The sequence below is a fragment of the Sturnus vulgaris genome, chromosome 3 (genome assembly GCF_052056855.1).
Source record: "Sturnus vulgaris isolate bStuVul1 chromosome 3, bStuVul1.hap1, whole genome shotgun sequence".
Taxonomy (NCBI): Eukaryota; Metazoa; Chordata; class Aves; order Passeriformes; family Sturnidae; genus Sturnus; species Sturnus vulgaris.
The window spans coordinates 62183920-62206957 of record NC_142245.1 but is presented as its reverse complement, the minus strand read 5'-3'; the positions used below and the strand labels follow the sequence as shown (position 1 = coordinate 62206957).

General features: G+C 40.2%; 1 protein-coding gene across 14 annotated transcripts in view; it reads right to left on the bottom strand.

The window, feature by feature from the left end:
- PTPRK (protein tyrosine phosphatase receptor type K) overlaps positions 1-22545 on the bottom strand; it is a 377978-nt gene extending 355433 nt beyond the window's left edge. For all 14 annotated transcript variants that reach the window (XM_088161829.1, XM_088161832.1, XM_088161831.1 and 11 more), the window contains exon 1: positions 22419-22545. In XM_088161829.1, the coding sequence (XP_088017955.1) occupies positions 22419-22530 (112 nt within the window). In that variant the 5' untranslated portion in view covers positions 22531-22545. The remainder of the gene's footprint in view (positions 1-22418) is intronic.
- Between the last annotated feature and the right edge of the window lie 493 nt (positions 22546-23038).

Sequence of the window (23038 nt, the reverse complement as noted above, 5' to 3'; positions counted from 1 at the left end):
AATTTACATTTTTAATGCCACCTAATAATGCTACACGTGCAATTACAGTGGAAAGATATAATTAGGATGATTCATCTAGAAGAGGTAGCACTTTCAGTCTTTCATGAAAAAGGACTTATTAAGCTACAATGCCAAACAACAGATTTGCTTTTACAAAAATACTATCTGATTTCAAATTTATGAATCACTACAGAAACCTTCAGACAGGACTAATGTCATCCAGAAGGATCTCAGAGTTACTTTGAATTAAAAAAAATTATAGTTTCACTTCAACTCTTTCATTAGCCTGTCCTTTTCAAGTCTTTCAGCACAAAATTAGTAATATCATTAACAGTCTGCTTCCCTACTTGCCTAACCCTAGAGGAAGACTACTTAGGAAAAAAAAAAAATCCAATAGGAAAAATGTTTCCAGCATGCTGGCACACTAATTCTAGCACATTCATGCTTATAAAAGGTTTCCACATGCTATCCAAGGAAAGTTACAAACAGACTGACACAAAATAATTGGCAAAAGGGGAAGCATACATTCTAAGTTCAATTCAGTAAGGAATGTAGATTTGATTACCAGTTCTGACCTTTTACCACTTGAAATCGCAGGAGAAAAATAATGTTACAAATACAAGCATGCAAAACCCTTTAAAGTAACACTGTAACCTTTTTGAGCAGTTGAAAACAGATATTAATAAAGGGTCAAAGAGGCCACAGGAGACATAACACAGGAGGCATGAGGAGGTTTACATAGAGGAGGCTTACAGAGAATACTGGCATTTGAGTTGGTTAAACCAGCATATGGCAGAATGCGACAGTGCACAGTTTGTCGGTTTTCTTCTAGTACTGCTGGCAACAAGTACTGCACAGTGTTTCAGAACGAAATAAATTGTATCCTTCCCCCCCGAAGTGGATAGAGAATTCTGGAGAATTTCCGACCTTTAGCTGCAGCTGTAACTGCAGGGAACCCAGGAAAACGGCGTGGGCACTTCATCCCTTCTGACCAACAGCAAGCAGTCAACCCAACTTAAAGCAAAACACACAGCCTTAACTCTGAAGCCCTAGAAAGCTACCCAGACATGTCTGATGGGAAAAAAAAAAAAAAATTGAAAGGATTGCCAGTAAACAGGATAACAGATGAAGGAAAAACCTAGGGGCATGATTTAATATTCATCACCCTTACCTAGTGGCACACCGACTACAGCCTCCACCCTTTGTGCCTGTACTCATGCTCACCCGAGCCACAAAGCCAAGGGTCTGGAGCTCTCTCAGGTTGGGAATCAGCCCTGCACTCCCAGGATCGCCGCTGGCATCACTTCCTCCCTGTAGCAACAGAATTGCTCCTGGCCCTTCCTTCCACCTAAATGGCACCTCAATGAATGGGTTCCTGCTGGATTATCAGGCTGGACTGGCAAACCAGGAACAGGCAGGTTCATGCCAAGGAAAGGGGAAGAGAGAGACACCAGGAGAAGCACCAATTCAGGTCAGCTGCCAAGGAACTTACTCCTAATCTTATCTCAAGGAAAACCAGAAAAAGAAAAACTGCTTGTCATGTTAACGCAGATGCATCTACATTTTTTGAGTTAGACAACAGTCAAAATCTCCTCAAGCTTGAGGAGAACTTAAAAACCCCTTATTTTCACACTCCATTTGTAGAAATGAAGTAGGATTGAAGACACAATTACCATAACCACGTACTTTCCAGAGCACTAAACCTGTATGTAAAGCTCAGCCCGAAGTCTCATGACAGCCTAAAGCTACCATGAGTAATACTACCCTCCACAGCTCACAAGCCAAGCTTCAGCCAGTCTCTTCCCACTTCCTTTCCAGTGTCTTCACAGGGAAGTTTTTTACCACCCTCAGAGGTGGCTGAGCAGAAAGGTCACAGAAATACTAAAGAAAACAGGCAAAAGCACAAATCCCTGGTGCCAGGGAAGTGTCATACCAGTTGGAGTTTCTGTTTCAGAGGAACTCCAAGATCCTTCTAGGATCCTCCACCTCCCTCCAGATGCTGGAAAACTTCAGGCAAGCTGGAAGGAACCTTCCAACAAATCCCAAAAATACACTGTAAAATCAGCTCCAAATTATACATTAGGCCAAACAAACCTATAGCCCCAGGATGGAATCAAACTTGAAGCTGAAAATCCTAGAAAAATGCAGAAACATAGCACCTGAACAAATCAATTTCAACTTGCCTGCATGAAAAGTAATCATTTCAGTTGACTCATGGTTTCCCTTCTGTTTGCATTAGTGAAAGCAACTCGAATGAGTGTTTAATCATTAGAAGACAAAAGAGAGTAGGGGTAATAATAATGAACTAATATGCAGACAAGTAAAAATTATATAGGGATGCATACATGCACCTTATTGACAACTTTTAAAATGTTCCTTGTCACGTGTAAAAAGTGGAGTGTGAATCATTTTTAATTCACAAATTTGCTACAGGCAGTTATAGTTTCAGAGAAAACAGGTAAAACAATTTTGCAGCATTGCTTCGGGAATGCTTGAAAGATTTCTTGTTTAATTAAGATTTTCTAGGAAGATCTTAATTGAGGGGAAATAAAATACCAATCTTCCTCAATGTAAGAGTGGGTTTTTTTCTTCTAACCATGCTTTATCAAATTGCTTCTCTCTACCTTAGAAGCTAGCCTGAAAACAAAAACATTCACACTTCTCATTTCTTTCCCTCCTTGTTCGAGCTAAGAAGTAATATCCATAAAACACATGGCTCCACACTGAACTGTGTCTTCAACATACACACTTGACAATGAAGAAAGCCCCAAGGTCCGTGTTTGTAGGAATGAAGCAGATCATACTAATCTGGCTCTAGGAATTTCAAGATTGGTATCATATTGCAAGTGGCTACCCACTTGAACATAATTTCTCCTCAGGTTTTTCTTTCTACTTGAACTGCCAGCAGTGTTAACTCATTCAAGCAGCACACATTACCACTACACAATCCTAGGAAAACTCAAGATCCTACAAAGAACAACGTCCAATCCATGAAACCGAATGGAATTTAAAATTAATTGGTTTTGACATTATCCTAAACACACCAGTCTTCATCTAGCAATTTGGAAACCTGCACACTGCATTTGAAATTATTTTAAAAATCCAGTTTTGAAAGCGTAGAGGTTTTTCTTTTATTCAAAATAGCAAGCCAAAAATGGGATAGATTTTTCTGGTGAATGAGAAGTTTTAACTAGAAACCACAAAGTTTATGCTAATTGCTTTGAGTAGTCCTGAAGTAGTCTCCGAATGGAGTTGCTTAACTTTCCTAAGCACTGTAAATTTAAAAAGAATAATCAAGAAAAACCCTTTAGAGATCAATAATTTTTTCAGAAATTCCAGGAAACCAGAAGTTTCAAGGGCATTCAATAAGATGAAATGCTGCTAGTATTTAGGAATGGGATTCAAAGGTTTAGACCAGTAAGTGTTTTAACATTATCTTCCTACTTCTTTTAAATTACAGGGAGTGGGAAAAAATACAGAATAATTTTTTAAAAAGTCAGCTGTTCCATTAAACACAATCTCCTCATTTTGGTGTTTCTATTGTTTATTGGCTTCTCATTCGTTCCTCATTTTCATTAATATTGTGGGGTTTCCAATTTTAAAAAGCATCTGAATCATCATTATTCCTGACTTTTTGAACGGCAAGGATAATGTATGGCACAAAAAAAAAAAAAAAATCAACCAAATAAAACAAAACAAAACAAAAAAATATCTGGGTCAACAGTACTATCATTTCAATGGGAAATGTTACTAGCAACCAATGGGAGAGGTTTTCCCCATCTAAATCAAATTAAGCTCCTGATCTTTCTCAAAGCAGAAGTTTAAAGAAAACATTTTGTGATTATCTACATATTTGCTCTCAGCATCTATTTTCATGACAACAGGTTGGTAGTCTTGTACAGTTTTCCAGAGAGTGTATCAAACTCTTCATCAGAATGAAAATACAGCATGCAAAAGAGGAACAGAACGTGATATAGCAAGACAGTACACAATAATACACACATGAGATATAGAAGGGGAAGTAAAATCCTACAATCACAGCTGCCTCAAAGGTTAGTGCTATGAAGCCCTGAACTGAACATACTTTAAATGAGGGACTCTTCCTTCAAACAGAGTAAATGTGGTATTAATTAATTGACACTGAGAGATCTTTACATGTAGCACACATCCCATAACAGAAGGCACCTTGTCCGCAGAAAAACGCTGAAGAATTCTGTGCTGGCTAAGCGAAAGAGAACTCAATCCACTCTTTTAATTTTGGAGTTAAGTACTAAGAAACACAATAGCCAATCAAAATTACTTACTTGGATATTACTATTTTACACTGAACCTACAGAAAATTACTACAAAGTTTTATACTGATCTTCTACAAAACAAAAGCATCTATACTTCTGGAATGAAAGATTGCTTACATTTCAAATTCTAAATTCACAAAAAAGTCATCACTCAGTTTATCATATGTTAAAACAAATAAGAACAGGTAATTACTTTTCCCAAATACCAAATTGTCTGAATATACTAGCTCAAAAAGTTTTGTCAAGATGAATAAAGCTTGTTTCACAAACACTAATATACATCACATCAAATACATCATGCATAAAGGTGTTATTCTGTGGATTGTTTGAGTTTGAGGGTTTGGGAGAGAGGGCATGTTTTTCTTGGTAAGCAGCAGCTTGTTTCTTGATTTTTAACCATGAAAAGGTTGCCTGTAACAACTTCAGAGTATACAGCTTCAAGCAGACTTAAACTAATCCCTTTCAGAATCTGTGACACAGCGTGCTCGCTGCTCAGACTCTCGCTGGATTGGCTAAAGCAGCTGCAGGAGTTAAGTCCCCCCTTTGCTAAGCAGAAGCACGGCCCCCTTGGCAGAAGTATGGCCATCCACTGTGGTCATAAAGGACTAAACACACTTCCCTCTCCATGATCTGCATGTACGTTTCAAGCTCTGACAGAGCAGGCACTCAGGGATAACAATTCCTTAAATTGCCCCAAAACAGATGACTCGGTGCCTTGGAGACCTTAGCTATTTAAAGTATTTCTGAGGCTAAAGCCAAGCTTCCTCCAAGAAAGCACCACACAAATGATAAATCAGTCTTACTGAGAGACCTTAATGCCATACCTTTAGTTAAGTGACTGCTGTTTGTTGGGGACACCCCTTCATACACATCTCTTTATTGATAACTTTAAAAGTAGCCTTGTACTAAAAGCTACATAGTCTACACAGGTCAGCTTGAATTAGCACAATATATCATCTGAATACGTGCTTCTTCTCAAGTAAATTCATTGGAGAACCTGAAAAATGTACCTCCCTGATACACGAGGAAAAATATTTAATAGGGCCTTCAGAGGCTTCCCAAAACAGAAGGATAAAACAGGGGCTCAACATTAAAAAGCAGAGATTTGATGTTTATCCTCAGCAGAGCAAGAAAGGGCTGAATCATGTACTTACCTTATTTTAATCTTGACAAAAGAGTGTTTATATACCATAGGATGACACATTAGAACAATGAAAATTAGTCTAAATTATCTCTGAATTAATTTTATTTAACTTTGAAAAACTCATGCAGCCTCTTTTTCCAGAATTAGTCTACTTTAATCCAATTTACCGTAATCCGTTCCTAAGGTGAATTATACTAAACTGAATTTTAATATAACATTTAAATACTGAATGAAAGCAATCTGCACAGAATTTTAACATGATTTAACTAAACTGTTTTAAATTAATTTTTAATTTGAATTGATTTAATTTGACCTTATTGTCACATATGTACACATCACTTTTACATATGATTTGAGAAATGGTCTGAAAACAGAGAGTAATATATCTAGAAACATTTCTGTGACAGGGCAGAAAAGGTCACATAAGGCATCTTCCGTGTCGAAAGAGTTTTTCATTTCAGCACCTCCTTTAAGAAGCCAAGGGTTAAACAGGCTTGAGGGTTTTAACTCAGCAAGCATTGAATACTGTAAGATGCTGCTTTTGTGGAACAATGGAAATCACATGGAAGAACTTCCAGACATGCCCTTAGTAGGAGAGCTATACTCTCCAAATAACAGTAGCAAGAAGGCAAATTCCAAACCCTTGCTGTCTTCATGCTTGACTTGCAGGGTCAATCACGTTTATAAATGAGTTTGCATGAAGAAGCATAACTCTTGCCCAACTCACGGAGTTACAGGCGAGGGGGGAAGTGAAAAAGGCAAAGAAGTCCATGTGTTTCTGCAATTCTGCAAACCCATTCCTGGGTTATTTGTCAAGGTATCATTTCCAAAAAAAAAAAAAAAAAAGTCTCTCTGGAGCAGAGACCAACCAGCCATTCTGCCAGGCTGAAGCACTTTCAACCTGCATCGACCTGTTCCCACACCCCATGAAATTGCAGGCTACACTTCTACTAGAATCAAAGAAGTGTTGGTTGCTAGATACCTCTGGAGGCCATCTAGGCCAAATACCCCCTTCAAAGTAGAATTATCACCAAGACTATAACATGAGCCACAGCTTTGTCTAGCTGAGGATTGAAAGCCTCATTGGACAGGGGTTGCCCTGGGCAGTCTGTTCTGCTCCACCACCCTCCTACACATGAGCAAAGTTTCATAGTATTCAAGCTGAGCCTCCCAAGCTGCAATTTGCACCTACTGCCCCTTGCTGTGTTATTTGCTGCTATCAAAGAGATCATCTCTGTCATCTTCATAACCACCCTTCAAGCTCTTGCAACGTCCTGTTAAGATTATCCCCTTACTCTTCTTCATCTTGGGACTAAACAAGCCCAGCTCCCTTCAGGTGAGATCACACCATCTAGGTCACACCATCCAGGCCCCAACCTGGGTAACTTTCCAAGAGGCTTCAGCTTCTCCATATCCTTCATGACCTAGGAGAAGGCAAGAGCCACAATTCCCAACAAAATACTCCAGACATACCTCACCTCATACCTCAGACATACTGAGTAGTGGGGGACAGCAGCTTGCCACAATCTGCTGGCTACAATCCTCTCAGTGCAGTCCAGTATGCCAATCACTTTGCTCAGAAAATCAAAAAATCAACTAAAAGCCCCACAGAAGCAAACAAACAAATAAACAAAAAACCAACCAAACAAAAAAACCAAAACAAACAAAAACAAAGAAAAAAAATCAAACAAAAAAAACCCCATGCATATCCAGCCATTTATCAATCACAAATCTCTCTCTTGCAGGGCATCACCCAGCCATTTTCCAGCCTGCACCCACAAGTATTCCTGCTGCCAAGATGGGGTCATGCACAGATGTTCTTGGTCCAGATGCCCTTCACAAGTCCATTCAAAATTAAATCATCAATCCAAAACTATTCTGGCTTGCAGACATATCGCATGTGTCCGGATTACCACAGCAGAAGAATGAGACACCACCACTCACTTTGTAAATCGTGCCATTTAAATAACAGATAGCCCCCAACAGAACCAGGAGCACTGGTCACCCTCCATTAAAAAATCTGGCATTGAAAATGGAAAGACAGCAATAAGTGGTAGTGTAGGTATTGTTACTATTGTTACAACTGTGCTTTTCTTTTGAGTGCCTAGTGAAATACATACCTTTGATGGCTGACATCCACATGACTTCTAGCCAAAGCAAATCTATATGCCTGAAGGATGTGATGCTAAAATCTGGGATGCAGGCAAAGATTTGAAAATTTTTCTTCATCATCAGATATATCTGGTGTGCAACCAAATATATCTGATCTGCATTTGTGTTTTGAGATGACTAGTTTATATACTTATACTTCCCTGACTTCTTATTTGAAAACAGTCCCTAGAACTCAAAAAAAAGGGGCAACTGAAGTGTTAAATACTGTATTTAACTGAACTGTTAAAAACAAAAACATTTTCCACCGTTTTCTAACAGAAACTATAAAAAGGTTACACTTCCCTCCTTCTAAAGGGCAATCTCATCTCTGAAGCTCCATGCTTTTGGGAGCTGTTGCACTAACAGAGGTAGGAAAAAAACCTGCCTGGTATGTCAATAATGACATCAATCCCCCGTTGCTTAATCAGAAATCTGATATTTTTATTAGTTACCATGTAAGGAAGAAGATTAAATACAAGACGAGTGAACTTGCCACAATATGCTTTGCAACATTAATAAAACATTCAATAGTAGTTTTGCTGCTAAGTCTGCTAAAGTAAAATGTTCAAATGGCCTTGGAAGAATCTATTTGACAACAGGACATAAGTCTCTGATAGAAAGTCAAGGCTACTTTCTATCCAAGTCCTATAAGATGATCTACTTGATATGGAGAATGCACGTTTATCTTCTTTGCAAATCACATTTTCCTTAGTCTGTGTGGTATTAATCTCCATGGGGGTGGACACCTCCAGGAAGGTGCAATGGTTCATCTCCTGGTTCTGGTCAATTCCTGTTTTAATCTCATTTCCAGGTCACACTCTTCACACATAGTGAGATATTAAACTCTATAGGGGCAGACATCTCAGCTAGCCTTAGCACACAGCTTCCCTCCTTCTGGCCAATTCTTATTTAAACTCTAATTTCCTATGATCTATATTCAATTTTCAAGTTTAATATATTCTACTTCATTTTATCAACAAGTCTTCTCTCTCCCTCCCCTACCTCTTTTCAGAGATTTCCACTGGAAAAACTACCAGTTTGGTCCATTTTACTAACCATTTCCCTCAAAATCATTGTAGGTGTTACTGATGTTATTGCCAAATTGAGATATTATTGGTGTCATTATCAATAGGTGTCATTACCAACAATGCTACTTGCAAACACACTGACAATGTGTTTAAGGACTTATTAAGGACTAGTTCTCTTGATGGGGTATAATTTTGTGAAGCTTTGCTTCATATAAAATTTCACCTATCTGTTGCAGGAGGGGATAACCCCACATCTAGGTAACAAACTAGGATATAAATTAGAACATAAGAAATTAAAGCATAATGCCTTGCTGTACACTCTCCAATTAACAGTCAAGTCTCTGTCCTAAATGAGGGGTGTAGTACAACACAGTATTTGTAGTACAAATCACAGGAACATCATGAGGCTAAAGTATTTCAAGTCTCTCAAATACTAGTATCATAATGGGCAACACAATCTCAGAGAGGAAAATAGAAACAGAGATCTTTAGTCTGCACAATATCTGCCTCAAACAATTTGAGACCAATCTTTGCTCTTCCCACCAAATATAAAGCAATGTTTGAATACAGTATTTAATTTCACTATCTAAACATGCTTTCAGTTTTCCCTGCCAGGTTAGCTTCTCAGACTTTAAAACACTCATCACTAAATTAAGATATCATCATCATCTTCATCTCTTATTTGTTCACCATTTGAAAAACCTACTAGCCAAACAGTTAAAACCTCAACAGAGAGGCATGTTTATGAAAAGGGCAAGACACACAAATTCAAAAATATTGCTACTTTCTCAGAGCATGTTCCTCTTCACCTTTTTGTCCGACTGATTTTATATACCCTCTAGCAGAGAGCCTGACTAGTTAGTGTCCTTTTTTTTTTATTTTTTTTTTTAAATAAGCTGTACCTGTGTTGGGAATTTGGTTCAAAAGAGAAGAAAAATAAGTGCTTTGATCGTTTCATTTACTATTAATTTGTTTCTCAGCACAGTCTTGCACATGTGAACTTCACCATCACAGTCAGAGACGAGCACACCAGAAGATCCGTATCTAAAATGCTCCAACAGGCCTCAGGGAAGCTTGATTCAAAGTTAGTAGACTATGTACCATGAGATCCTTAGGAACCTAAGACATCAGAAAAAATGAGCCTACAGGAGAAGACCAAGAGATCTGAGGTAACCCTGCCAGGGTACACCACATGCAATGTGTCTCACTCTCTCTAATGCTTCAATTCAGCAGCCAGCAACTATTGCACTAAATTACTTGTCAATGCAGACACAGCCACAGCCTGTCTAAGACACAGCAAAACAGAATTGCCCTGACAGGTACTAATGTCACAGATAAAACTGGCAAGATCCTTCTAATTTCTTGCTGTAGCAGCTCATAAGATTCCAAGAGCAAAGTACTGTGCAGCTAAGTGTGCAGACAACTTTTACTCAAACAATCTTATTTTGCCTAGTTTTTTTACTGTTTCTATTCACAAACTTTCAGGTTAAAAGTTTGAATTAAAGAAGGATTACTTCCTAGTTATCCAAGCCTTTCATTCCAAACTCTTTGGAAAGGGAACAGAAATACACTTCAGAACATTTATCCAAGCTTTGACTTCATTTAATTTTACCATGCATTTGCATTTTCATACATGGTCTTTATTGCTGTCTGTTAGGCTGCTATCTTCTGCAATCCATTAGCCAGTTTTCAAACTCTGATTACAGTCCCCCATTAAGAATATCTTCTTTGCCCATGCATTTTATCTCTTGCTATTATAACATTTCTTCATGCCAGAATCTGTAAATTGTATCTGAGAACAAACTAGTCTGTGTCTTAGGTAAACTGATCAATCATATATGAAAGAAAGCAAAAATACTCCAGGGACCTAGATGTATTTATATACTTTACCATGTATAAACACATTCATCAAACAGCCACTGGGTCCATTTATGAGCTATACATTAATTACTGAACATTTACATAGAAGATACAATCATTGGTAGTTTATCTTTTATACTGCTAAAGGCAAATCTTCTTAATTACAGCTTATTTAGACAGAAGTTTTTAATATGTGCAATTCTAATATTCTTAATGTTGTTACACTTTCTCTACTTTTTCCCCTGACAGATTAGAGAAATCTTGAGGCTCAATCCCACTCTTTTTCTAAATTGTGTCCTGGATTGCAAAAGTACAAGGAAATAACAACTTCTCTGGGTCTAAACATAGTAAAAGTAATATTTTATATAAGAAGGACCCATTTTGCTTAAATAACGAAACCACATACTGCCTGCTCTTTCTTAATTCGTACCCAAAGAAATGCAAATTTAATCAGATGCTTAATTACTGTAGTTGAGATATAGTAAACAAGCAGATAAGAGAGAAAGTAAAAGGACAGGAAGAATACTATGATAAACAATACACAGTCATTTTGGATGCAGAATGTGTCAAAAAAGGATTAGGAAATAAGAAGAAAACAGTTTTACCTGGATTCCTTCTTGACAGGGCCTTTTTAATATAGTAAACAGGAAGATAAAGGCACCCTGATATGGGAGTTCAAAAAACCCCACACCAATAAAACAAAAGCCAAGAAGACACATGGAAGAAACGGGGGAATTATCAAGAAAGTCACCAAAACCCCCTGCCTACCCATAACTCAGTCTTAACTAAGAAGGTATTCATCCCACAGGCAGGTGGGCTGGTTTGTTTCTCTGACCTCTTTCACCTGGCAATACACTCAACACACAACATGAACAGAGTTGTTTAGAATTTTACGTATTACTGCCCACAGACCTGTCAGTGTAACAAGATGATGATAAAATATGAGTTATTCCAAAAGCTGAAGAGCAGCAACAAGGATGGGTTTATCTTCCTTTCATTCTCAGTCCTCGTTTTATTTCTTACAGAGAAAAAAAGGCATCCTCCTCACTCATGAAGAAACTCATAAACTTCGAGATTCCTGCAGTGGATTCACAGGTTCCTTTTACTCCTTCTTAATTTTACACTTTCTTCTTCAAATCTATTTTGTTTACACAACTGAAATACTGCCACCATCACAGGACCCAATCCTCAACCACAAGACAGTAACTGATGTGGAAGAACATCTAAGAGGACTTGGGATCTTTATGGTTTAAGGGCTTATTTGTTACAAAATTGTGATCCCAGTACTTAATTTTGTCCTCCAATAGATATGAGAGCAGTTGCTTCTTCTTTAAGGACAAAGGAGTAGTGCACTTATGCCTCCCCTACACTTCACAAATCGAAGCAAGATTATGTTGTTTTCCCATTTTCAAAGTATTATTCAAGGTGAGAAATTCTCCATAACTACCTTCCACTACAGCTTTGTCACAGCTTTGTTGCAAGCACTACATAAGCAGTGTCCAGGAAACTGCACTTGGTAAGAAACTGCTGTGCACTTCAAAAGTGAATAAAATTGTTATTTTATTAAGGAAATAAACAAATATTTACCAACTTCATTCACTTATTCGTGCCTTATATATAAACTTAGTAAATTTGAGCATTTTCTTTGGCTTTTGTTTCCACTTGCTAATGCTGGGGTTTTTTAGGTTTAGGTTCACAATCCAAAATACTTTATGTCCAAGTGCAGTGGGAGATTTTTGGTGTTCTGTAATCACATATTCATTTCCTCTAAAAGATAATTTTTCTAATTCTTTCAACTTCTTCATCGTAGAATAAGACTGGACCATTAATTACTTAAAGCTGCTTTTTACTTAATAGCTATTTCAAGAGATGGATGGCCAAAATTATTTCCCAGAAACTCAAATTGTCTAGTGCTTGTTTTCCTTCTCATTTCTATGCTTAAGCAAACAGAGAGAGATGTTTATGCTTAGCATCTGGACACTATCACTATGCAAGCAAAGCAATGCAAGAGATTATTCCAATATTCCTAGGGTCTGCAAATGTCATTATTAATCACAAATGCTACTCTTTCAGGTTCACAGCCTCATCACATAGCCCATAAAGCTCAGACCAAGGATTTTAAAATACATGGTTTCTGTCAACCTGAAAGTAATGTACAGACTCCTCTCTTCTGAATGCTCATAAAGAACATCTGTGCAGTCTCTCTAAACAAGAGCATAATCTTGCCCTTCCAAAAGGCTGGTCATTTAACTCCTTGCTCAACATTTGATAGAAACACCAATAAATCACCAAAATGATTGAAGCATTTGGAGTATAAACCCAAAAAACACAGATAAGTGAGCCAGAGGGAACAACCACAACCCCCAAAAAGGCTGTTTAATATATCCATTTCAATGCCTTTAAAATATCCTATAAACTGAGTCTGGTAGTTAACTGCTGCTGTGCAGACAGCAGGATACACAAACTGGCCAGGAGCTCGCTCATCCCTAGAATGAACTGCAGACCTGGAAGCACTTCATGCCGTCAACATGACTCAGAAGGAGTCGTTAACCTACCCTACAGTACTTAAACAAATCAGCATACAGGTATTTCAAATGAAAGGAAAAGGAAGGGAAAAAAAAGGGGGGAAGAAAAAACTACTGGGAATAACACATTGCCTAGGAATGCAGCACTTTCCCACTAATGTAAGAAGAATCAAAGCATTAAACCATTAAACTAACTTTATCAAAGAAAAAAGTCAACCACGGTGGCTAATAACAGCACATAGAGTAAGCAACTAGTAACAGAAGTGGTTTAAAAATACTAAAAGTTAAAACAAAAACCAATTTGATTAACAGTTTCTCACTTCCAGGTTTCAGCCACCTCAGTCCAAAAAAACACCCCACCTTTAAATCTTTACATGCTGTAACATTACACCCATATATTTAGCCTGTGTCTACCAGGAAAATTATATTCCCTTTCATTACCAAGCTTCATTTTAACTGATTCAGAAATCTAAATCATTACACTCTAAGGGTTTTGCTCTCACCTAGAAAATGTCTTTCCACGCTTAAATATCTATTTACATTCTTATAAGCAAGTAGAGCGAGGACATGGAGGATTTTTTTTGTGGTGGGGGTTGTGAATTGTTTGTCATGCTATCTGAAAGGAAAGGTAGCAAAAAAGGAAAGTCAACCCCGCAGAGATTTACAAATGCAAAAAACTTAATATAAATAGACCTTTCGCACTAAACAAGACCACACGCACAAAGCATTCATATGCTGAAGAGCTGGCAAGCCTGTGGAATGAGTTTGCAATTTCTAGTATATTCACAAATTGAGTCAGGACTGATTGCTGGTAAAAACTAACTGCAAAAAGAATATTTGGCTTTTCTGAATTGACTTAGGAAAATACTGAAAAGATGAATTTATTATACTTCTGTTGTGCAAGAATGGAAAGTCTCTAACTGGAAATGTACTAGCCTGAAAAGTGAACATGGAATGCACCAAACAACTTGTCACATCAACAGATACAGATACAGCTAACCAGTTAGGCAAAGGAGCACACAAAAACTTCATTAAAAGTGATATTTATACTCTACTATTTATTTATACTGTTTATACTTCACCATTCTGAGTAAGGAATCTCATCTACCTTCCTTCACTTACTGCACGAAACTCTAATATCAAAGTCTTCCAACAAAAAAACAAGGAGAGCCAAGGAGATTTTAAAAAGGGGAGGGAAGGGACTGTTGCAAATGAGTATTTAAGGTCCCTTAAAAATACACCATCCTGGGGCCGGGGTGGGGAGGTGGGAGGCGGATGCACCACCACAGGGACAAGGAGTGTGAGAGCAGTAGGGAAAATGACCAACCACTTCTTTCTTCAGGTATGGGGGAAGGGATTATGGGGCTGACCGTTTGGTAATTTCGACACTGGACTGGGGTTTTTTCTTTATTTATCATTCCTTTTAAATCAACACCATTATCTTCTCTGGAGAACTTATGACAACTAGCACTGAGGTTAACACAACGTTTCCGTATGTACTGTGTACTTAAAATGCATACGATACTCAGATTTAAGGATACTAGTTGGAGAGATACCTGAAAAAAATACATTCCGCAATTGTAAAAATTGCATTTCTTCTAAGGAATCAGAAGTTGAACAAAATATAAACTGTCTTTTGTATTTTTGTAAGAAATCATCCCTTTAAAGTATTTTAAATAGAATGATAGCAGTCAGCACTGACAACTTATCTAGTCATGAACTCAGTCACATTTCTTCAGCACTCTCATGGCTGATAAGTGCTTTCACATTACAAAGAACAGGCAAATAGGATGACACTGGGAGAACCAAGACAACTGATACCATTTTGATCTTACTCCAGCCTAATACCACAGAGATATGATACAGATATTATGGAGTGTCAAAATATAACAACAGAGCATTTCTTTAATTAATAGCAACCGGACAATTCTCTGCCAGGTCTTGTAATTCTGATTTTTTCACTGCAGTGAAAAAGACAAAAGCAGTCTAAAGTTTCAGTGCTTCAATAGTTTTCTTTTTTACTTAAAACCATAAATCATTTAAAACCAGCAAATATCATAAACCACACTATAGGACTCACAAAGAAACATAACCTCTATTGGAAATAGTAATATGAAAAATAGTTCAAGAAGTCAGTTATCCAGTCAAAAAATTGATTCTGAGCAATTTTGATTTCATTTGAACTACAGCCACAACTATTCTTCATAATATTTTTCTCTTCTGGTTAATATTCATCAGTATTTTAACTGTTACAGAGCAAGTGTTTTCACACAAAAGAAAGTATACAACTCCACCTCAAAATAAATTGAGTAACCAGTGTGTAATAATTAGAACGAACACACCATAACTTAATTGCAACAGAACTTGGGTTTAAAGTATTAAAGTATTCAACAGTGTCTCATAAGTCAGTAGAATTAATTTCATGACATGGTAGTTGAGAAATGGCTCCTTTTGCTACTCAATTAATAAACATAATCACATGTTTTCAGTAAGTGGCAACAGAAGTAAATGACTTTCTGACAAACTGAAAGGTCCAATCTTTCATACACTAGCTAACAAAAATAAGCTCATATTACCTTACTACTGGGCAAAGAACTGAGTTTTTTCACAGCACCAATCCTCAATAAATGAAATTGCAAACACAACTTTCAACTACACGGCTTCATAGTTTGAGCAGACTGAGTGACTCGGAGCTACAAAGCAGGTATGCGCTACAGGTGACTTTAGCTGGGTAGTTAGCATAGATTTAAACAATTGGTTTAAAGCCACCTGTAGTCAAGGCTTACCAGGAAGAAGCACAAGGTAATGACCTTTCTGACCTACAAAATTACGTGTAGAAGGGTTTTATGCTCAGCCAGATGATACAAAATTGTCACCAGTGCCAATTACCACTGCCCAGCTGGCTCATTCTGGCTTTTAGAAACCATGGCCATTTATCTCCTTCAATCCACATTCACGTCTCCTGAGCAGTCCTATTTAAAAACCCCAGAGGACAGGCAAGGACAGATCACGCAATGAAAGATATGAAATAGCAGAACCCAGCTTAAAATCAGTTCCTGCTGTGCCCCAAACTGGGTGTCACAACAACCTCTAATTCTAGTCTTGTATCCAGGTGTTACCTCCACCAAGTCCTCTACCGCTTGACATCACAATTGCTCTCTACTTCATGCTATGAATAAGCCACTCCTTGTTTATACATATATACAATAAATGCTTTAGCCATCTATTGTAACAAAAGAACACATTTAAGCCCAGTCTACTCAAAGCTGCATGTCAGAAACATTAGCATAGCGCTGTCATCAGTTGGCATGCAGTCAGCCAGAACGCAGCCTCAAACACCTTCACCCAGTCTAACCCCTCCAGCTCCAGAGCGAGCACCAGGCCTCTCTTCCCACCTCAATCCATGTGCTCCTGCATGCTCTCTGTGCTTCCTCGGGTGGATGAAGTGCTGGCATCGTGAGCAGAGCGTAGATCCAGTGTGAATAAAACCAGTGCCAGGTTCCCCTCACTGCACAGCTCTGCAATCACAGCTGTCAAACAGAGCCTTCCCACCATAAGCCCTCATCCTCCCTTATGCCAGCTTTAGGTGGCTGCACATCTGCCAGTGAACTAATAGGAAACTAATCCCCAGCCCCATCTTCCCTTCAAGGAGATTTGCATAAAGCTAAACCAACTCACCCACAGGCCACTTAGTGGCCAGACCTAGCACAGGCAAAGACTGGAGAGCCACTCAAGTGATAGAAATGTCCCCCTCTGTGGCAGCAGTAATTTAAATTAGCTTAATAGCATAGGCAGATTGCAAATGAAGCTCCAAATCGGAGGGCACACTTCTGGGAGCCGCACTACAAAGGCATCTTTTCATGACGATAAGCTATGACAGGTGGGATTCCATCAGCACCTGAAAACACAAGGTATGTCCTAATTGACTCAGCTAATAGAACTGAAATAATTTTTTGGAAGCTTCCTGTTACACATTGAAGAGGATCTTTATTGCAAAAGGAAGAGTAGAGATTTCACCAAAACATTTGCTGACATTCAGTCACATACCACCTCCTGAGAGGTGAGATGACCTGGAGGACTACCCGATAGAGGTCATACAAAGACATCATAAAGACTGGAGAGAAAGAAGTAATGCTGCAGATCTCTCTGCATGTTCGTCCAGCTACTGCCAATCTTTACATGTAAGAGGATAAACTCTTTTAAAATCACTTGTATTAACAAGAGCATATCAAGAAAGAGGCAAACCAGGGCGATTAGCATCAAACTCTCCCAAACATTCAAAATGAGGTCACAGGTCCTTCAAGAGTCTTGCCCAAAACCTTCCTCTGGTTAGGAAAAGGGCTGGCTAAAGACTCTCTCCTTCTCAAGAGTCCTGCTGTCCACTGGCACAGCCACCCCACAGACCATCATTTAATGCAATATCTCAGCTCTTCAGTAAGAAATAGTTCCATAAAGGTGTCAGCTCACAACCAGGAGTGAGACAAATGGTCAAAAAAGTCAAGCAAATGACAGGAATGATCACACTACGGATAGAGAACAGAAAAGAAATCATTATTAAGTGCTATATAAATCCATCAAGCAGCTGTCTCATGGATGCTCTGAGCAATGTAGAACTGGAATAGAAAGAGAAGGCTGATAAAGGATAAAATAAGATATGGAATTGTATCTTCACAGAAGGTGGCTACAACTGAACTTTTCTGACTAGAAAAGGAATAGTTGAGATAGAGTGGAAAAACCCTATTTAGCATGAAGAAGGTAAAATGGGATAAATCATTATTCATCTTTTCATACAAGAGCTAGGATATACGAAACACAACAAACTATCTCAAAAAACAAAGGACCATAGCTTTTTCCACACAACTTAGAGATTCCTTACCACAAAGCAAGGCAAATGCTAAAAGCAGTACAGGCTGAAAATGTCATTAGGCACAATCATGGTTACATATCCCACTTACAGTATAAAATACCAGCACTTTGTCAGACAGTACTCAGAGTAAGTCATTCTACCTTACCAAAAATCCCTCTACCCAAGTGCCCACGATCAGAAACTGGATACTGGACTAGGTGGACCACTCACCTCATAATGTGCAGATTTCTCACCTCACCCTTAGGATTTTTATTTATTACACTAAGTAAATCTTAAATAAGAGCAAGACATCTTCCTTGTTTTAAGATGTACTGTGTATATCACTGCCACACTATTCAAGCAGTACTGTGATTCTCGGACAAAAGGAACTAACTGGGACTTCCGGGGTCATTGAAAGTACCCAGAACGCAATTTCACATGAATCAGTTAAGTTCCAATTAGAAAATTAATATCCATTGTATAAGTATAATATGGCACCTGAAAATACAGATAGACAAGTGATCTGTGAACCCACAGTGCCATGGAAGGAGCTGAACATATAAAAAGAGAAGAAAACATTTGAGAGGGAGGTGATGAAAGCAGGAAATTAATTTCACTTCTAATTTCACTTATTTTCCAAGTAATTTGTCAATACATTTTAACAACTTGATGGGAAATAAAAAAGCTACAGATAAGTTTCTTACACATGCACAGCTACCTATACCAGTGTCTCTTGTATATCTCGCATATATGCAAATTGTAGTACATTCAAGGTAAAATATGACTGAAACATTTTTTGCTGTTCTGGCAGCAAAGAGCTAATTTGAGTTTAATTACTTTAAGGTATTTTAAAATATTTTCAAAGGGCTCTCAGTTTCTTCTACTACGTGATTACAAGCAATAGATATGCTGGTTACAATTTTCATATATTTTTCTGTAAGTATATTAAATGGAAAAAATCAATAAAACAAATAATATCTTCTACTTTATCATGTCAAATTTCTGAGTTAGATTCACTCCAAAAGACAGATTATAACTATTTTATCAGGGGAAGGGAAAAAGATTAATTTAGAAATATTTACTCTTGCATGTGTATTTGTGACACTAACTACTTTGTATGAAAAAGTCTATGGAATAACTATTCTAATAAATGATTTGAACTCATAAAACATAAAGTGTTTTTTATTCTTAACTATCCCTGAAATATCACAGCAAATAACTTCAGGTAAGCTGATGCATCTCGAATTTTTATCCTCATATCTTTTATTTAGTAATTACAAACCCCACACACTTGCACAGACACTATCAGAGGCAGTGCAATGCATATTTCAATCAGCTACTTGACAAGCCAGCAACATTCTTCAAATTTTTTTCTGAAATATTCATTTTTTTCCTGCAAATTTGAAAATATGCAAATTGCTAAAAATAAAATTTGAAAAAAACCATAAGTTTAAAGTGATTGAGTTGTGAAAACAAGCTGAACTTGTTCTTTATCGAACTGTAGGAGTTGCAGATGAAAGGAGGTGCTATATAAGGAATAGCTAGACTTCAACAGAGAACACACTGCCAAAACATTTTGGCCTAGATTCTGACAGGCACGCACCCAAGTTGAAGGGTCATGGAAAGCAGCGGTGTAAAGAAACAATCTACAGAGACCAGAAAACATTACACTGCGGATTAGGGCTGCGCTGGGGGGAAGGGGGCGGGAGAGGAGGGCAGAGAGAAGCCGCTTGGGGTTTTGTTTGCTTGGGGTTTTTCTACTTTGAAATCCACGGAGATAAACAAAAGATACAATGTCTCGATTATGCGCAAAGAGGCAGAGAAGATATACAAGAACAATTTTTAAGACAGCAACAAATTACAAAATGTATCTTGTTCTTTTTCCTAAGTTTCTGCAGCTCCTTCTCATTTGCTTTCAGGGAATATGTTAGAAGGAAGAACAGACGGCAAACTACCACACACAGTTTCCGAGGAAGGCCAACTTTCAAAAAATTCATACTCTGTAATTTGATTAGGCCCTTAATAAACATGTCAAAGCTTTTATGAAGAATTTTATGAAGAATTCTGGATCTTACTATCGTTCATGCTCAGGAGTAGCACAGAGCATCATAAAAAGGAAATAAAAATCAAATTACAATGAGAGAGAGATTCACGAAAGGTCCAGACTGACTTAATACCTTCATTAATGACAAAGGAAAATTAACAGTTTTCAATTCTTGTAATTCAGACAAGAAGAATATTAATAAAAAGGGAGCTGAAAATTAGCTAGGTTTAGTTTGACTTGGAAAAGCACAGGCTGTTATATTATGGTGAGAATGGTGGAAGGCAGTCAAAGAAAGATGAATGCAAAATAGTACTCATGTTGAACAACGGAGATGCCTAGGTATAAAACAGATACTCCAGTTTGCACAGCCACAGAAACTTCTCATTGTAGGCTACAGAAAGGCTCTCACTGGACATACGAACTCAAACCTTTGTGTGTGCATCCACTAACACCAGGATAGATAAGTCTCATCAACAGAATCACAAACACACACACACACTCCTGGGACTGGCTTAGAATAGGTAGTGAAACAAAGTTTGGGGCTGTTATCAAATTCAGTAAGGCATAGCTCTACTTGTGGATATTAAATATATTTAATAAGAGCCCAAGAACCATACCTTAAAACAAGTACAATGACAGAACCAGCTACTAACAGCTCTATTTCACTAAACCTTCAAAAAGGTCTGAGTGTCTGCCATTAACAAACTTCTGGCTGGTACAATACATCAGTATTCTTGATTCTTGGCAAAGGAAACTAAAGTCCCTAGCTGCTGACATGCTATACACACCAAAAAAAAAAAATTAATCTTGTGTTTCCTAGATACAATTGTTCAACTCCTTGACAAGCTTCACCTACTCTGGTCAGAAGGATATTGAACATTCTTTTCCACTTACCTAACACATACCCCACAGTACCAACCTGACTGCTTGCACTTGCAATTCCAAAATGGGCTGCATGCCACATTTTCAGCATAAAATACCACAGACCATATAAGTTATCAGAACTTCCTACTCTCCTTACACCAGTGAATAAGCTTATAAAAAATCTTTACGTAAGTGTTACCTTTGGTGTTAACATTAGTCTGATGAGTTAGGAGTAAAGCAAAAATCACTGGTCTGACTTAATTACGGTTTTGAATTAAAAGATATTACACTTGTAATATTTTATTTTAGCTGTTCCTACAACATACCAGCTATGTAGATGGTACATTTCCCTTCCTCTGGTAAAGGGCTTGTAGGTGCTTACGTAATTTTACAATTCCGATACAGAGACATTAAATTAGACACACCAAAGTCAGACACACAAGGATGGATGCAATCTGCTCAGACCAGGACTCCTTCAGCATATTTCTTAATCGATGACATTTCAAATGTCTCAATTAAAAACTAATTTATAGGAGGACCGGAGGAAAAGATGAAAAGCCCCCTGACTACACATCAGTCCTTTAAAGTCTCAAGAGTGTAGGTACTTTTATTAATGGCAGTTTTCAAATCAGGATCGTATGATAAAGATCTCAAATACCTGTCCAACTGATGCCCCCGATGCAATTGCAAGTACTATTCAAACGAGAGGGGGAGGGAAGAAAGAAAAACGAGAGCCTTAAGTCTATTTCAGCCAGTTAGTCCTTGGCGCAAACAATAAGAGCACGTTCATGATAAAGCTTCACCCCAAGCAAACGAAGGGTGCTTCATAAACTACAGCGGAGCAGGTGGGGGTGACGGTCCGGCACACGAGTCCCCAGCGCTCCCCGCATCGCCCCGGCACAGCACGGGAGATGCTGTTCCCTCTTCCCGGAGCGGCCGCTCCAGCCCCGGGCGCTCTGCCCCGAGCCTCCCCCGGGGCCAACAACTCACCACCGCGCCGGCCGCAGCTCCCACCGCCCGGCCCCGCGGGCTTTAATTCCGCACAACCCCGCGGCGCTGGGCGGCCGGGGAGGAAGGGGCGAGAAATCCGCGGCTTTCACACGAAACAGACGCCGACCCCATCGGAGCCTTCCCTCCCGATTCTCACCCACCACTCTTTTTTTAGCGTGGGGAGGGGGGATTCCGGTGGCCAGCGGCAGCTCGTGTCTCCCCGCCCCACGCCTCGGGGCGAGGGGAGCGGCCGGGCTGCGCCCTCCTCGCCGGGCAGGGAAACGCCGGGAAAAGTTTGAGCGGGGGAAGGGGCGACAACAGCTCCAACCCCGCCGGCACCTGGGAGGCTGGCCAGGGGAGAGAAGGAGGAGGAGGTGAGGAAGGGGAGTTTGTGAGGTGCCCGAAGCCCGCGCTCTGCCCGCCCCTGCGAGCCCAGCGCCGGCAGCCTGCGCACACGCTTGGGTCGCCCACCGCGCCCCGCAGAGCGGAGGGGATGGGGGTGAGGGGCAGCCCCTCTGCCGCCCCACCGCCGCTCCTCGGAGCGGGAGCCGCGTCCCGGAGCAGTGCGACCCTTCCCAACCCTCTCCTCTCCCTTTCCCGGCAGGCAGCCCGGACACGGCGCGACCCCGCCGCGCCGCCCGCCCTTACCTGGGCGCCGAGCAAGAACTCACCTGCCGAGAGCTGGGCCCGGGCCGCCCCGAGCAGGGCGGGCGAGCGGCCGGCCAGCAGGGCGAGCGCCGCCAGCAGCGGCAGCGAGGCGGCGGCGCCGGCCCCCCTGCCCATGCCGACTTGCGGAGAAGTTTCTGAAAGAGGCCGGTGCTGCCCCGGCCCGCGGCGGCGGGCGGAGCGCACCTCGCCCGCCCCTCTCGCCGCGGCGCCTCGCCAGGAGACCCCCGCGCCCAGGGGCGCCCGCTGGCCCCGGGGCCGCCCGCTGGGGCAGCCGTCTGCGGCGCGACGAGCGCGGCGGCGGTAGCACCGATTCCCCTCGTACTCCGGAGTTACTTTGCTGCTGGGCGAGTGGGGCGGGAGGGAGGAGCCGAGCGCGCACGTCCAACCCCCGCTCCCCGGCACTTGGCACGGGGAATGTGGGACTCCGGCCCGCAGCCCGGCGCGGGCGCAGCGGCGCCCGGCAGCGCCTCCTGCTGCAGGCGCGGGGGCAGCACCCGCTCGGATCGGCGCTGCCCGGACCGCCTCCGCTCCGCTCGGATCGGCTTTCCCTGGCGCGGAGCGGCTCGGCGCGGCTCGGCTTTTCCTGGCACAGTTCGGCTCGGCTCTTCTCCGCCCTCTCCGG